Here is an 18,669-nt window from a genome sequence, read left to right as displayed (position 1 = left end):
GGTTGTGATGGAGACTGGATGTAGTAGGGGTGCACAGACCCGGCCCGGTCCGAAGTCCCGGTCCGGTCCCGAACACTTTAGGGGCTAATTTGGTATGATTTCATCGGGTTTAGGGTCGGATAAGTGTCTCAAAAATAGACCCGGTCATTATTTTGGGTCGGGTCCGAGCCATAGCTCGGGTCACCCGAAGTCGGCCCGGTGGCCCAGTCATCATACACAATTAATATTTTGTGTTATTAGTGATGGATCATGACTATTCTTATGTGAAATTTAAGTATTGTAAACCTTAATATTTTGTGTTATTAGTCATTATAAAACTATAAGTTAATGTTTTATGTTTAGAATGCACAAGACTTTAGACTAATACATAATATTGTGTTATTTGTATTGATTTAAATATTTGGTATTATTAGACAATATTAGTATTGATTGTGGTTTTACTTTAGTATTGATTGTGGTTATGCTTTAATTTTAAAGAAGGGTTGGTTCTTGTTATATTTTTCTAAGTAAATTTTACCATGTTAAATAATGGTTGGAGTCTTGGAAATTTGGATATTTTTACATGCTAGCTTACAAGAAGGTATCAACGTAATGTAATGTTAACGGCTCGGTTTTCACCCAGTATAATTGTGGCCCGAAAGTGTATTGGTTTCATCAGGTCTAGGGTCGGGTTCGGGTCTAATAAATAGACTCGGTGTATATTTCGGGCCGGGTCTGGGTCACATCAAACCCGGCTTCACCCGACCCATGTGCACCCCTAGGATGTAGGCTGCACTGCACTTAGCAACTGAATCAGGATATATCTGGGTGTAATTTTCTCTTTTCTCTACTCCATTTCTGTTTCTACTGCACAGGAGCTAAAATTGAAAAAATATCTCGTGCTAAGTGATGAGACAAAAATAAAAGTCTCGTGGCTAAGGACGAGACAAAAATCAAAAAGTCTCCTGAAGTCATTTCAAAGACCAGCAAGTGTTACTGAGCAGAAAAGGGGGCTAAGATTCAACCCCTTCTCTTAGCCACTGAAAACCATCATATGATATCTGTTCCAAGGGTTAAAAACGGTGATTTGGACCTGAACGTGAGGTCCAGACTCCTTCTAAGGCAGCGTCCAGCTTGTGCTGGTGTCGAGGTGCCGCCGTCCGAATTCCTTGTGAGGAGGTGGGGGGTGATACTTGCAAGATACTCTGATACTTAAGTTAGTAAAGACTTTAAGCAGATTTTTAGTAGATTGGGTCTTGAATACACCTGAGGGTCTCAGTATATTTATAGTAGAAAAGATAACCACTTTTTAGAGTAGTTTCACCTTAGATGGTAGTAGCCGTTTCCCTTTTTCTAGAGAAGTTATTTAAATCTCTTTTTTAGATGGATATAAAATGAGATATCTTAAGAGTTCATTACTTATTCAAATAAATAAAGCTAAACTTCCGTGGTCATGTCCGGTTTCTATAGATATCTTAGCCGTTTAATTTTAAGAAATTTTTTTCACTTTTATCCATGTCCATTTTCATTATTCCATAACTGTCTTTTCTATTCTCGGTATTACTTAACCCTAATTCCGGAAACTCTGACTCTCTTCATATGCAAGAGAAACTATTCATCCCCATGAAGACAACCACTACTTTTACGACCCAGTAAAAAAAAATAACCAATCATATTTCATGGGTTCATTTTCCATGACCTTGTTTAACTCAAAAACTTCTTATTCAAAGAATGTTCCTTCATTCCTAACCCAATGTTCACGTTTTCTAAGGCTTATTTTTCATGAAACATGTTTGCATTTTAATTACATCTTTAATTTTTTGGATTTTAAAGGAGTAAGAGAGTATAAAACAAAACCTAAAAGAGGTCTTCATCAATTGTGTTCTCCTTGTTTAGAAGTGTCTTTTTTCTTTTTGTTTCTTTTTTTTTTTATTTTGATGAGGAATAACAAACTCACAAAAGTCACACAAAATGGAACGTGAGCATCAAGGTAACAAACACGTTCATTCAACATATCATAAACATCAAAAAAGGAAAAAAAATGCTAGCATCATCAAAATAAACACATACATATACCTATGGTGGATATCATATTAACAACTTAATCGACAGTTGATAAATCTTCTTCTTGTTGTATGATCCTTTTAATCTTTAAAAGAATAGAAACATCTTTTACATTATATTTTAGTTTTATTCTTGTCAATCTAAACATAATACAAAACTTTTATTTTGATATCCTGTATATGATTGCCAAATACAATTCACAGATATTAACTTTTAGTGTCTCTATGTCAATGTTTTATGTTCTGTTCTACAAACAAAATGCACACTTATGAATGGTAGAGAATGACCATGTAGTCCATGTACTATAGGTGCATTATGCATGAGGAGAAAAAGAATATAACGTCAGTTTTTTTTTGGGTCAGTTTTGTTAATTTAAAAAGGCCAGGTTACTCTGTTATGTGCTCAAAAGGGCAAAAGCAGGGATATCCTTATTTTTTACTTCTTGGGCCTAAGACTGTGTTCATTCCCAAAGACACCAGAAAAGTGCTATTGTTATTCATTTGTCCACAAGGCCTAATCAAAGTCAATAGCGTATTTCTAGACAAAAAAGAAAACGTGAATTTTTATGGACAAAGGTTAAGACTGTAGGACTTATCGACCAAAAGAAAAAAAACGACCCTAAGCGTGTTATAGGCTATTACCAGACAGCAGAATTGTAGCCATAATTATTAGAATCGAATCGGTAATAAGAATGGCAAAAACTCCCGGCGGAACAGGTATTCACGGGAATTTACCAGGGAAAGGATATGAGGAAGATTTTCTACCCGCGGAAACAGGAGACGGGGCCCGTATAATAAATGGGGAGGGGAGGGGAGGGGCGGGGATAGAGGTTCCCGCCCTATGGAGATCCGTTTAATTTTCGTTTATGTAAAAAGACTAAAATATCCCTTAATATATATATATGAGGGGAGGCGGAGAAACCCTAACCATTACCATCATAATTCACAAACCCTAAATCCCTAAATCCCTCATTAAGTCTGAACTCTGAAGCCTCAAACCCCATCCTCTCGCCGACTCGCCCTGTTCTCTTCCTTTCAGACGGCCACCTCCCACCCCCTCAGTCCTTCACCGCTACCTCCCAGTCTCCCACCCCCTCAGTCCCTCTCCCTCACCGCCACCTCTCAGTCTCTCACGCACTGTGGATCTCAGTCAAGTCACTGTCACATCATGCACACCGGCACACTGCAGCTGGGAGTCCGTTATCTTCGCCATCGTCGCGTCTTCTCGTGGTCGCGTGTTCGTCCGCGTCATCTCGTTGCGTCTTCTCATGTTCACCGTCGTCGCATCTTCTCGTCATCTTCTCTTCGGCGGTCGTCGCACCTTCGATGTTCATCGCCTCTTCGCCGGCCGTCGCCTCTTCTCCGTCAGGTAAGTCACAGAACTCTGATTGCTTTGATTTTGAAGGATTTATTATAATTTCTGTGATTTAGGTTAAGTATAATTTATATTTTTGATGTTGAATGGTTGATTCTGGTTTTTATGATTCTGAAATTTTCATTATTTACTTTGATTTTGAATTTTAATGCTGAATTGTTGATTCTGTTCTCTATGATTATGAAATTTTCATTATTTATTTTGATTTTGAAGTATTTGTTATAATTTATATTTCTGATGTTGAATTGTTGATTCTGATTCCGATGATTCTAAAATTTTTATTATTTACTTTGATTTTGAAGTATTTGTTATAATTTCTTTGAGTTAGATTAAGTATAATTTATATTTCTTATGCTGAATTATTGATTCTGACTTCTATGATTCTGAAATTCTTATTATTTTACTTTAATTTTGAAGTTCTGATGTTGAATTGTTGATTTTGGTTTCTATGATTATGAAATTTTTATTATTTATTTTGATTTTGAAGTATTTGTTATGATTTATATTTCTAATGCGGATTTTGAAATTTATTTTATGCTGATTCTGAAATTTATGTGTTTATGTGATTTTAGAGAATGTTTTCTTCTTATCCATTGAGTAATATTCTTGAAAAAATTACTCTATCGGAAGAACCTATAGCCACTAATGTTCAAACTACTCAAGAGGCTCCTCATTCTCAACCTCAAGAACCTCCAACCAATACGACAACTACCAATGAAGGAACAACAACCTCTACAAGTGGTGTTCGAAAGAAGAAGTTAACCTCTGAAATGTGGAATCACTTTAAAATTGTCGAAATGAAAAGAAAATTGAAGGCTGAATGCAATTATTACAAATCGATGCTACTTAGTGACCCAAAACAAGGAACTTCGCACTGGCGTGATCACTTCAAAACGTGCAAGTTTCGCACCACTAGAGATATAAGACAATGTATGATGAAGACAACTCCAACAACTAGTGAAAAAATAGTTGTGGTTGGTGCATATACATTTCACCAAGAAAATGCAAGAAAAGAGTTATATATTATGGTTTATCTTCACGAGTATCCACTATCTATTGTGGACCACATTGGCTTTCGACAATTTTACAATGCTTTGCAACCTCTCTTTAAGGTGATTACTCGCAACACTTTGAAGAGTGACATCTTGAAGCTCTACAATGATCAGAGATCGAAGACAATAAATGTCCTTGAGCGAAATAAAAGTCGAGTTGCAATTATGACTGATATGTGGACAGCAAACAACTAAAACAAAGATTATATGGCTATCACGACTAGGGGTGGCAACGGGGCGGGTAGGGGCGGGTTTTTGCTCTACCCGACCCATCCTGCCATACAACAATTCGCATAGAACCCGCCCCACTTCTACCCGCGGGTAGTAAAACGTTGAACCCTAACCCGCCCCTCCCCTACCCGCCCCTATGATTATTAAAATCTAATAAATAAAATTAAATTTCAAAATTTATATAACAATCATCACATAACATAAATTAAAGTAAAAATTTAAATATGATACAATATTATTAATCATTTACTAATTATTTTATATATATTATACGTATTATATATTAAAATTATATATATTATATATATAGCGGGGCGGGTATTACCCAAACCCGACCCCGCCCCTCCCAAGAACCCGCCCCACTAACCGGGGCGGGTAATTACCCGCCTTGAGTGGGTAGGGACAGAGTGGATACCCGCGAGTTCGGGTGGTATTGCCATCCCTAATCACGACTCATTATATTAATGATTCTTAGAAATTACAAAGCTGTCTTGTTAGATAGTAATATTAAATATTAATTTTACTTTTGAAATTTGTGAAATGTTTATAATTGAAATACTCCTAATATTCTTTTTTGTACCAAATTATCATTATAGGTTTATATATGTGCCGGTTCCGCACACGACTGAGGTAGTTTCAGAGATTCTTGTGGATTGTTTGATGAATTGAAATATTGATAGGAAGGTATCCACTTTGACTGTTAATAATTGCAGTACTAATGACGTTATGATTAAGAATATTTTTATTTTTTTAATTTTTATTAGGTTTTACAAAAATCCGAGACCCAGGTCCCCGCGCAGATACGGGGTCCTCGTTACCCGTCGCGGGGACGGAGATAGATATTAGGAGGGCGGGGGCATGTCCCTGCTCCCGTGGGACCCGTTGCCATTCCTAACCGGTAAACAATCTGGTCAGACTACTGGATCACCGGATCACTAGTTCAACCGGTGAGTTATAGGTTGAACCGGTTGACTCGATTATAATTAAATAATTATATAAAATTTAATTTTTTTATATTAAATTAACTTACTTTAATATTTCAATAATTTATTAATTAATTATATTAATCAAATATATGGTAAAAAAGAGTTAATATTAATAAATATTATATAATTATCAATAATAAAAATATGGTATGATTAATAAAAATATTTTTATTTATCTTTTTAATTTAGAGATATTTAACAACATTTGATGTTTTTTTTAATAATGATGTAAAATTAAAAAATAATTAATTTAAGTGAAAAAATATAAAATAAAAAATTCAATTAAATTAAATATAAAAACTACTGGTTAGAATAAAAAGACAAAAGGATAAAGAGATTTTAAATTTTGTATGACTAAAAGAGTTAATAAGATAAAGTTATTAATTAGGTCCCGAAGGTTTAACTTAATTTAAAATCGTCCTTCAGATGAAAATACCCCTTCACTCTTCTTCCCCAAAATCAGTCAGAAGCAGAAGCGCAAAGGCACAAGCAAACGTAGAAATAGAAGCAGAGAAAAGCAGAATAACAACAATCAAACAACAACAACAACAAGAACAATAACAATAACAATGGATAATGAAATCAGAGCAACAATAAAAGCAGAACCAGAAGCAGAAGCAAAAATAGAAGCAGGCAGAAGCAGAAGCAACCAGAAGGGAGGAGGGGCTGAGGCGGTGAACTACCAATTGCGAGGGGAGGAGAGCTGCGGTGGTGGTGGCGGATCGCGTGGAAAGGGCTGCGGCAGTGATGGCGACGCCGCAAATTGCGACGAGAACAGTGATGCGGTGGTGGCGGGTTGCAAATCGCAACGAAGAGGGCGCTGTAGTGGTCCGCGGCGCTGTGAATCGCGACGAGGGCAGGGGTGTGGCGACTAGAACAGCTTCGTTCCTCTCTTCTCTTTCTCTCTCCTTCTGCTCTCTCCTCTCTTGCCGTTAGTATGAGTATGTGCTGAGGAAGAAAGGAGTAGCAGTGAGGAAGTAGCGGTGGCGTGGAGATTCCCCACCTTTCCTTCCCCCTCTTTCTTGGAAACAACACCCCCTCCCTCAAAGCTCGACCTTCCCTCCCCCCTTTTCCCGTTTTCTTTTTTTTTTCTTTTTTTTTTTGTATATTTTTTAAATTAGAGGCAATTTGGTAATAAAAATAAAAAATTTGGTAAAAAAGACGATTTTATAACTAACTTAAACTTTCGGGAGTATTTTGTAGTCCAAAAATGGCCGGAGACGAAATAAATTTTCGACCTCTACGTTAGGGACCAAAATTGTACTTAACCCTTAGGATGTTTAATAAGTTATAATGTATTTATAAAAAGACATCTATTTTATTGAAAAGCATCTTAGCCCAGTGGTTGTAAGGTTTCTTATGTTCTCGTAGTTCCAAGTTCGAACCCGACACCAATTTTTTGAGATTGGTATGTGATATGTGCTGATGTCATCTTGTGGGCTGATCGGTCTTATTCGGTCTACAATTCAAGCCAATTTTGACAGAAATTTTTAGATTTGACAGGTTTGTTTGCTTGTATGGTTTGAATGTTAGTCCGGACCGATTAAGGGTCTAGTTCACCGGATTTTCGATCGAGTCGGTCGATCTGGTCCGGATTTGATAACTATGATTGTAGCAATACCTACTTTGTGTTCATTTTCAGAGACTGAAATTGAGATTGAGATATTAGAATTGAGTTTTGTATTTGGTGATCAGAGATTAAAACTAAAATTTCAGTCTCAGAATACAATTTACAATTTCAGTCTTTTTAGTACTTCTAAAAAAGTGAAGATATAAAAAATTAAAATTTTTAGAGATGGAGATTGAATTTTTTTTCTTTTCAAAAATAGTCTTATTTAACTTTTGAAATTTCAAATTTACTAGTTAATTATATTTATTTTAAATCAAACACAAAAAACTTAATTTAATTTCTGTCTCTTAATTTTTGTTTTTTAATTTCTGTCTCTTTTTCAAACACAATCTTAAAATTAGATCAGATGTAAAAACTATCAATGTGAAACTTGATCGTCATCTCATTGCCAAAGTTTTCTGGACCTTCATCAAGGATTGTTCCTCTTGATAAAATTCAATTAATCATTTTGGTAAATAAATGGCTAATGTGCATGAAACGTTCTTTTAAAAAATATATTACTATCTATTAAATTTTGACTTGTTGCGAAATTCGATTATGATAGAATTGAATATCGACTGACTCATGAATTGAGTCGAAAAGATTTGGGACGAAATCAATTGATTATGCGTGGTCAAAATATCGATGGAGTAAAGACCCAACCATAAGAAAATAGAACTTCAATTATGAAATGAATCGAGTCAAAAAGGACCTGGGTCAAAATTTGATAATTACACGTAGTTTTATCTAGAAGCACTAATATAAAACATGGGTCTTGAAGACCAAGGTATAAGCAAAGACGTGGGACATCTACCTTAGAAAACAAAGTCTTTCTCAGTCAAGATAAGATCATGGGTTGTGAAAACTTGAGAAAAAAAGAAAGAAGTTAGATCGTGACAAGAGAAGAGCATTTCGTAGTCTACTTTTTATGGTCTGTAAATAAGAAAAGTCTAGAAGAGTTCAGAGACTTAAATCTGAATACTTCACCATCACACAAAATTCAACAGAAGTTAATAGAGTATAAATATATGTGAGAGTCTAAAATTTACTTTCTATTTGTTTCCTTTATTTTTCTTTTACTTTTAATTTATTTTATTTGCATTTTCTTTCTTTTCAAGTATTTTAATTTCCTTTAGACTTCAATTCATTTGCTGTTTTATTTAAAGTTTTTGTTTATTTATCAACTTTTCGTTCGTTTCGCTTTCATGTCTTTACGTTATTTTATTTTTATTCATTTTTTAAAACATTTTATTTTCAAATTTTACTTCTTTTCGTATTTATTTTTACAATTTATCACAAGTATTTTAACACAATTTATTTTGACATAAATACTAAATAATTTTTAGATTAAGTTTATATTTTTTAAAGGAGTTATATCTACTCTTCAAATTGAAATTTTAATACAAATTTAATTCGATATCCTATCAAAATTATCAAAAATAAGTAAAACACTGCCAAAACAAAATATGAAGGAATTTTCCTGCCTTTTTGTGTCATTCATGAATTTAGGCCTTGAGATTCAAATTCGGATAATGAAGTCAGATCAGTCAATGTTTTTTTTTTTTTTTCTAGTTTTAATTTAATTAATTTTTTATTTTTATTTTTGTTTTTATTTTATTTTTGTTTAGAGTAAGTCAGTGGTGGCTCTAGCTAGAAGCATAGTCAATAATATACAGCAGCTAGCTTGAAATTATTTAGATATTGAAATTAGAAGACAAAAGGGTAACGACCGAACAACAAAAAGGAAAGGAAAGTGAGAGTATGGTACCTGATTATTCAATTTATGGTGCATGATTATTCAATTTTCTATATATGAAATGTGAATGCACATCAACTTTGTTTCCCTATGCCATTTTATTATTAACAAGTGGAATATAAAAATTATATATGTTCTCACAATTCATTGATAAATAGTTGAAAATTGGAAATAAATTTTCTCAATTTTTTTAAATATTTAATAAAATATATTTTTTTTATTTTATATTTTTTAAGTAGAATAAAAAAATATGTAAGAAAAAATATTAAATAATAAAAAATTATATTTTATTAATTAAAATATTTTATTTTATTTTTTAATACCACCCGTGATCAAATATTGAAGAATGATTGGCAACTTGGTGACCAAGTTGGCAAAAAGACACCTAAGACTCCCAAGAACCAAGAACTAGCATGTGTGATATGAACGGTCAAACATACTTTACCGAAATATGATTGCAATCTCTTTATGTATTTATAAATGAAATCCGTAATGAACGATCTGAAAACAAAATGATGGAATGCATGGCTGTGCACTCATCAAAGCAGCAGTATTCTCTTCTGCTGTTACTTCTACTAGTACTTGTTGTAGGGATCCTTTTGGAAGAAGCTAATGCAGAAAAATGCAAAAGAAAATGTGGGTCTCTTAGTATTCCGTTCCCTTTCGGCACCACGGAGGATTGCTCTCTGGACGCTTCTTTTCTGATTGATTGCAAGACCAAGAAGAACACTCCATACTTGCCGCAAACTAACTTAACTGTGCAGAGCATCTCCCTCAACGGCCAACTCCGCGTTTCTTTTCCGGTAGCCAGTTTTTGTTACACCCGCAACGGTACCAACCAAACTAATCAGCAACACAACCTCACATATTTCACCGTCTCACCCACTCAAAACAAGCTCTTTGTTGTTGGTAAGTACGTAGTAACTAAAGGGAGTTAAATTTCAACAAAAAAAAAATTTGTCAAAAATAATTAAAATTTGTATTATTTAATATTTATTAATTATTATCATAACTAATGAATATTAAATAAATTAAATTTTAACTTTTTCTTTTATTAACATTATCAACAAATTGATTCTTAACATTAATTGTGTACATTAAAATAGTCTTTAAAATTTAAATTATATCAATTATAATTTTAAAATGAGAAATGCTAGGGCCAGCAATTTTTGTGATTTGTAGCCATCGAATAGTCATCAATGATAGTTTTAATGGTGTGAGATTTTATCTAATGACCCACTTTTCTTTACTAGTTACATGCCGGCCAGAATTTAACAAAATTGTTAGCCCCCTAGACTTTTCCTTTTCAAATTGGCAAAAATATATTATGTTCTAAATTTTAAATTCGTCACATCTACTTTTATTGATATCAGATAAGTAATTACTGTCATTAAAATTTTAAAAACTATTTTAATGCACTAGCAAAGTCAAAAGAGTATCAGCCAAGAGAGTATTAGCAAAAAATCAGTCAAATGCTTCTGGGTGAATCTAAAATCACTACGTAGATATAATGCTTATTTACTTAATCAGTTTAAAATTTTTTAAATTTTGAATTTAAAAATTTAAAATTAATTGAGTTGTTCACTTTTTGGCTGACACTTGATTCCTATATTTTTCCTTTTAGAAATTAACTTATACATAAAAAGTTGTTCAAATATTATGGTGTTATAAATAATGTGGTATGTTATTCAATATTTGTAATTTTGTATAGGTTGTAACACAATTGGAGCAGTGAATGCATATGATTCAGAGGGTAAGAAGTACTTCACAGGGTGCTTGGCATTGTGCAACACGCCCGACTATGCAACCAACGGGACGTGCACGGGAGTCGGTTGTTGCGAGATTCCGATCATGGCGGCGCAAGAGCTATCTAGCATGTTTTATGTTTCTCTTCGTGCCTTCACTAGCAACAGCTACGTCAGCAGTTTCAACCCCTGCAGTTATTCTTTTGTGGCGGAAGACGGAGCCTACAAGTTCTCCTCCGCGGATCTTGCCAAGTTCCACCATGCCACGTTTCCAACGGTGCTGGATTGGAGTGTGCGAAACGTGACTTGCCAACAAGCCAAGAAGAACAAGAATCATGATTTTGCGTGTAAGGCTGAGAATAGTGAATGTGTCAATGCAAAGGAACATGGTTATCTATGCAATTGCTCTGCTGGTTTTAATGGAAATCCTTATGTCCTTAATGGTTGCCAAGGTAATGCTGCATTCTTTCTTACTTGTCTTTTCATTTGTTAAATTCACACTTTTGATTTGAATAAAAGAACATGTGCAAGAATAATAGTGTTATTTTTAACTATTTTTTATGTATATTTTATATAAATGATTCATTTGGTGGCTAATTTTTTATGTTTATGTAATATAGTTGTTAGACTTTACGTATATAAAATTAATGAAAATATTTAATAACAAAAAAAATTAGCTAAAATCAGTTAGAACTTATCTTATTTAGCATCAATTAATTCCTGCAGCAATTAGTAAATACTAAATAAAACAAATTTTGACCATTTTTTTTATCTTCTTAATATTACTGTAAAATTAAATTCATGTTTTAATGATTTTTTAGATGTGAATGAATGCATGGAATCCAACGATTGCTACAGTAAAGCAATTTGCCACAACGTTCCTGGTAGCTATAGCTGCTCCTGTCCAAAAGGTTACATAGGAGATGGCAAAAAATATGGAACACAATGCCGACCCAATTCCAGTTCCAATTCTAGAGCAAAGAACATTTTGATAATTGCATTGAGTGAGTACACTCTTATCCATGAACACTATGAAAACATTTTATCCATGTTATAAAAAATGGCAAATGACTCTGTTTCCACTTATTGTGTAGGTATTAGTGGAGGCGTGATAGCACTACTTGTGGTGAGTTTTTATGTGTATTGGAGAATGAAGGAAAAGAAACTAATCAAACTTAAAGAACATTATTTTCAGCAAAATGGTGGCCTATTGTTACAACAACTCATTGCTAGACAAAGAGAATCAACTGATGAAACAGCTAAAGTTTTCACTGTGGATGAACTTAACAAGGCCACTAACAACTTTGATGAGAACAAGATCCTTGGTAAAGGGGGTCAGGGAACTGTTTATGAAGGACTACTATCAGATAACAAGACTGTAGCAATTAAAAGGTCCAAGATCAGTGACCCAAGTCAAATTGAACATTTCATCAATGAGGTTGTTGTACTCTCCCAAATCAACCATAAGAATGTGGTTAAACTTTTGGGTTGCTGTTTAGATGCACAAGTTCCATTGCTTGTTTATGAGTTCATTCCCAATGGTACTATTTTTGAGCATCTTCATAGTCATAACCATTCCTTAAGACTTTCTTGGAAAACAAGATTGAGAATAGCAGCAGAAACTGCTGGGGCTTTAGCTTACTTGCATTCTGTTACTTCTCCTCCAATCATACACAGAGATGTCAAAACTACTAACATACTTCTTGATCATGATCTTGTAGCAAAGGTTTCGGATTTCGGAGCTTCCAGAATTGTTCCTCTTGATAAGACACAATTAACCACATTGGTGCAGGGGACATTAGGGTATCTTGATCCTGAATACTTCCAAACAAGTCAACTAACCGAGAAAAGTGATGTGTATAGTTTCGGAGTTGTTCTGGTAGAGTTACTAACGGGACGAAAGGCGCTCTCTTTCGAAAGGCCGGAGAATGATAGAAACCTTGCATTGTACTTCATTTCTGCAATGAAAGGAGGGAATTTACTTGACATTGTGGACAACCATGTAATGAATGAGGCAAAGGTTGAGCAAATAATTGAATTTGCTAATGTTGCAAAACGTTGTTTAAGAGTGATGGGGGAGAGAAGGCCTACAATGAAAGAAGTGGCAATGGAGCTTGAGGGACTTAGAGTTGAGGAGAAGCATAGAGGAGAAAGTGTGAAGTTGTATTCAGAAGAGACAGAGGAGTTGCTTAAATCAACAGTATCTACTTGCATTGTTGAAGATGTTAATAGTAGCATTGGTCAGATTTCAATGTCATTGAGTGGTGGAAGATGATTCTGTATTTGATGATTAGTTTATTCAACCTTAGCTTGATGCTAATGCATCTTCATATGATTGGTTATGTAACTTAGCTTCTTGTATTTTCCTTTTGCATTTGATATACATGATGATACTGATTATAATTGTTCTTTTTGTGAGATAATAAAAGAAAATAATTGTTCTTTTTGTGATTATAACTGGTAGCTTCAATCTTCAAGCTTCTAGTAAACAAATTAGTGGTTGCTCATGCACCAATAAAAATTGCAGTAAATAGAATTAGACACGACTTGTGTGAACTGTGAACTCAAATAAATTAAATGATAAAAGTGATAAATAAATATTATAAAAATAATTTAAAAAATATAGTTATAAATACCAATAAAAAATAATTTTTGAAAAAGTATATATATTTTTTGAAATAATAGAATTTTAATTATATGAAAATACATATTATAAATTTATAAAATTTTCAAGATTTGAAATTATTTGTATAATGTTTAAGGCCATTTTTCCTAAAAATAGCATCATATATTTGTGTATAAATGTATATGTTATTTTATTCTCAATATGTATTTTGATTTTAATATATATTTTATATGATTGACTAATTTTTTTATATGCATAGCATGTTTATATCTTACTAATTTCTATTTCAAACATTAAAGCTTTATATATCTATATTATCAACTATTTTGATAAGTACAAATACAAATAGATTGCATTTTTATTGATAGAATTAAAACATAAATATTATAACATTGCATTATTAATTGAATAAGTTTAAAAGTTAGCTTTTTAAGCTAGCGATTACTACTTCTAATAATTTTATAAATGTAAATTGATTTTTTAAGTATCTTTGTTGGCCGATAATTCTATATAACATTTTTTATTTTCTTATTTTGAGTATCCTGTAACATGCAATGCTTTACATACATTGTTGATCTTACAACTTATCCTCTTTATTATTATTTTTTTGAGAGACTCTAATATTTTTTAACATTTGTCATTATCATTGTGACTCCAAATATTATTTCTAATGTGTATATATCAATATATGCATGTAAATTATATACTTTATAAAATATAAATTAAATAATTAAAAAGACATTTAACATTATTAAAAGAAGAATTTAGTTGCAGAAGTCACTTTGTTAATATTATAATAACCGTTACAAATATGAATTGAATAATTGAGAGAATATTTAATATTGTTAAGAGAAAATTTTAGTAGTATGAACTATCTTGATAATTATTATCGGAACCATTACAAAAATTAATATTGAGGATGAAAGGAGAGATATAGTTGATAAAATAATAACTATAATAATATACTCAAATGACAAAGTCATAAGCTATTTATATACTATGAAGCACGGACACTTTGCTGAGTTGTCGTGTCTGCGTGTCGGACACATTTCAGACACGACACTCACCGACATTCGTTCGACACGCGTGTCTGCTGTGTTTAAACCGTATCTCAATAAAAAATAAAAAAATTTTCTCCGGACACACTTGGACACACCTAAATACCATCACGTGTCAGCGTGTCTGGTCTTATTCTTAATATATATTCTTAAAATAAATTTAGATATAGTATATATTATTATTTATTAAAACAAAAAATATTTTAAATACTTGATATAATTAAAATAAGATATTAAAAATAATTTAAAAAATTAATTTATATTTTAATATTAATAAAATATTAAAATATCATTACGGTTTATCTAAAAAATACTTTATATTTTATATGTATGCGTATCCCCGTGTCCTGTAATATTTTAAAATTTGCGTGTCGACGTGTCCCGTATCGTGTCCCGTGTCCGTGCATCATAGTTTATATATAAAATGACTTCAATATCAATTTTTATGAGATATAAATAGATAGATGCTACGTATACAATAAATACGTATTAATATAGTAAGGTAATAAATTCGTAATCTTCCCCTTACATGTATGTAATTTGTTCCTTTGAGCATGTTTTACTTTTTATTTTGTGAATAAAATATAGAACATAAAACAAATTATTATCTCTGAGATACTAGGTATGAACAAAATCTCCGGTCCAGAAAATGGTACGATGATTACATGCATGTTATATGAGTGAAAAATAATGCATGGGTTATGACTCTTAATCATGGTTATTAATTAGAACCCCACTACTACAAAGACATGTCGCGTAGAAAGTATAGAGAAGTTTACACACGGCATCTTTCGACTGAAGAAAAGGAAGCTTGTTAAACTCAAGGAACAATTCTTTCAACAAAATGGTGGCTTACTCCTATAATAACAAAAACATAAAATGAGAAGACACTACAACCAACTCAAAACCTTACGACAATAAAGTTAATGGGTCTCTTATCTTATAAATTCCTCACTCTTCTTTACTTTCTTTGATGTGGGACTAATTTCATCCACTCCTCACACTTAGCAACATTAACACGTCTATACCCATCATACATAGAGATGTTAAAACAGCTAACATACTACTTGATTATAATTTTGACTGCTAAGGTTGTTGATTTTGGAGCTTCAAGGATTGTTCCTCTTGATCAAAATCAGTTAACCACTTTGGTGCAAGGAACATTAGGAGTTGTACTAACTGAATTATTGACAGGGAGAAAGGCTCTCTCTTTCGCTGTGCCGGAGACTGAAGCATATGTCCAATTTTATGGTTTGAAGATGGGATGGAATTGGCATTAATTTATTCTAGGTTTGGCAGCATATGTAATTGGATGGTGGAAGGTGATGATTAGGTGATATTGTAATTAATAATTCTCTATGTATCTTTACTTAGACTAAATGCTAGTTCACCTTCAAATATAGTTATTATAACATGCTGCATTTTCCTGTTGTAAAGAACAAAAAAAGCTGACAGCATATAAAGCTATGCTTGTGGAGATCTTGTACTAGAATAATTACATTCCTTTTAACATAGATATTGGTGCTAAATTATTCATATTGATAATAGATAAGAATCAGTTATTGCTACCAAATTATCTTTACAATAGAAGAAGCTATATTTACTCTGTAGACCCAGATAAATAATAAATCTAAAACAGTGTGTGATTCTATGTATTTGTAAACTGCACCCTTTGGCTTTCACAGTTAGGAGAGAGATGAAGCAGGACTTGATTTTTGTTTAAAATATTCAGACCTTTCCATCTGATGATGAATTAGGAAGATTATCTGCTTTCATTGCTGTGGATGTTGTTGTAAACACAGAGTTAGTGCCTCTAGAAGGAGAAGATGAAGGAGAAGGTAGCTTCTTTGGAAGCATTTGGTCCCAGTATTCCTTTGGCAACCTTGATCCTTGTGATGATGATAGAACACAAAATGCAAGCAGAGTGAACACCAATAACTTGTGCCTCCAACAAGAACCTCCTCTTCCTAAAATCATCATGATGATTATTGATGAGTATTATTACTGAGGAAATTAAATGTGAGAGCCTTGGCTTATTTCTCTTTGGCTTTAAAAGGAGCCAGAGTTTCATAGAACTTATGGTAGCAGACATGTTTCAACAATATAAGGAGGCTGCCAACTTGTTTGGTTGGGAAAAGCATGCATTAATGGCAGACACTGAGGAATTTCATAATCCTATATAGTATTAAGGAATGTTCCTTGTTGCTCTATTGTCTCAAAAACTAGCATAGAATGTGATTGAGCATGTGTGTCAGTGATGAGAGGGATAAACTAATAGCACTCTCATAAATCATAATCTAGGATAGGACCACTTAATAAATATATTTTAATTCTCTAATCTACCTAATGTATTCAATTCTCTATATCTTTTATTAATATACATATGTTTGTTGTCGGAAGTATTTGTCACTAATTTAGTCTTAGAGAATATTGCATTCCAAGAAAAGATGAAAAGTTTGTGTGACCTTTGGTATATATATATATATATATATATCACATTACTTTTCATCTATATTATTTTAGTTCAGTATATCCACTAATTCATGCCAACCTTTGAAACCACATTTTGAGCATGAACAATTTTCAACTAAATAATTCGGTCGTTCTAGGTTCTAGCTAATAGAGAAAACTTTGGACCCAAGAATATAATGATTATATTCTAAAAATTTCAATAATGCAAAAGAGTGGAGCTAGAGTCTCCTTTTTCATTGGTGTGAGGGTGTCATGTAACTCATAAACTTAATATGTGGCTAAATTAAACTAGGGAAAAGAAGGTTTGGTACATAAGAGTGAGAGCCCCACGAAGAAAAGTGCCTTTGACGCCACATGCTGTGTTTTCCGACATTGCAGCAGTCAAGAGTGTATTAACTATTATAGCAAAAAAATGTATAATGGCATCAATGGTGCCATTGAAATATGAGACATTTCTAAAGAATAAGTCATAGTTAATGGAGGCCTATGATTAGTTTAAGCTTTGAGCGCAACATTCACTTGTATGCATTTAAAATCATATAAAGGTTAGGCCTTTTGAACAAGACATTTTCAATGAAACCCAAGTTGCTTAGAACCAATTATATTCCATGTGGACTAGCCCATTGTTGGGATGTGATTATAGTTAGTTGATGACTTAAAAAAAAGACACAAAGATACACAAATGCTTTTATTGGATACGGTGTCTACTTTTTGTGATTATTGGTTTTAGGCTCACAAGCCCATGATCTACGCCTAGTTGAGCATTTTATCAATGAAGTGGTTTAATTTTGTTTATTATCTTTATTTTATGCTCAATTAGTTTGTCTTGGTCTTGGATGTGGAGTGATCTCACTGTCTTTGAATAATCTTCCCCATTTTGTTTTATTACGTATAAGTCTTCGTTATGAGTTCCCACTTCCCAGTCTTAATCAGCTCCCCTAATTTTAATTTTCAAATAGAATAATGCGATCCAAATTTTTTTTGTTAATTTAATTTAATCAAATGGATCTAATATAATAAAACTCAGTTATAACTAGTATTAATTTAAATCTTATTCTTTAATTTAATTAGACTTGATTCATAAAAAGATTTAGATGTATAACATTAGTGTTTGTTTAGATGTTATTAAATTGATAAAAGAATATATTTTTTTAATAAAAAAGATTTTTTTTATTTTTTAACGTATTTGATAAATTTTTAATAATAAACGTAAAAACACACAAAAAAATATCTTTTTAAAAAATTATAATTTACATTTTTTTAAAGATTTAAAAAAAAGCTATTTTTCATGTAATAAATAAATAAATAAGGACTTTTGTATAGTTATACCCAAATATAATTGATAAATAAAAAGATATTTTTGCATGAGATATTCAAACATAAAATTATTTTTACTCTTTTATAAGATCTTTTAAAAAAATAACTTAAAAAAATTCTTAAAAAATTATCCAAACAAACCCTTTACTCTTAGATATTTGCCTATTTTTTAAAAAAATATTATATATACATTAAAATTAAAAAAACTTTTGGAGCCAATAATTTTAGTATTTTTTTATTATTATTATTTGGCCAATACAAACACTAAATTATCTTCAACAAATAAATTTTACTAATATATATATTTTAAAAAATATAGATGTAAACTGTATTTATTCATATGTGCAAAATTTTGATAAATATAAATACAAATTATATACTTTTTGTGTACAATATAAAT

The 18,669-nt window shown here is 32.2% G+C and overlaps 1 protein-coding gene across 1 annotated transcript; it reads left to right on the top strand.

Moving 5' to 3' along the window:
- The first annotated feature begins 9,392 nt into the window (after positions 1-9,392).
- Positions 9,393-13,253, top strand: LOC112766334 (wall-associated receptor kinase 3). Its single transcript, XM_025812242.3, has 4 exons — positions 9,393-9,960; positions 10,763-11,248; positions 11,618-11,800; positions 11,891-13,253. The coding sequence occupies exons 1-4, from the start codon at positions 9,564-9,566 to the stop codon at positions 13,069-13,071; spliced, it is 2,247 nt and encodes a 748-aa protein (XP_025668027.1). The 5' UTR covers positions 9,393-9,563; the 3' UTR covers positions 13,072-13,253.
- Positions 13,254-18,669: the final 5,416 nt, after the last annotated feature.

The sequence above is a fragment of the Arachis hypogaea genome, chromosome 17, assembly GCF_003086295.3.
Source record: "Arachis hypogaea cultivar Tifrunner chromosome 17, arahy.Tifrunner.gnm2.J5K5, whole genome shotgun sequence".
NCBI classification, from domain to species: Eukaryota; Viridiplantae; Streptophyta; class Magnoliopsida; order Fabales; family Fabaceae; genus Arachis; species Arachis hypogaea.
Note: the sequence above shows the minus strand (reverse complement) of the source record. Positions and strands in the feature narration are given on the sequence as shown.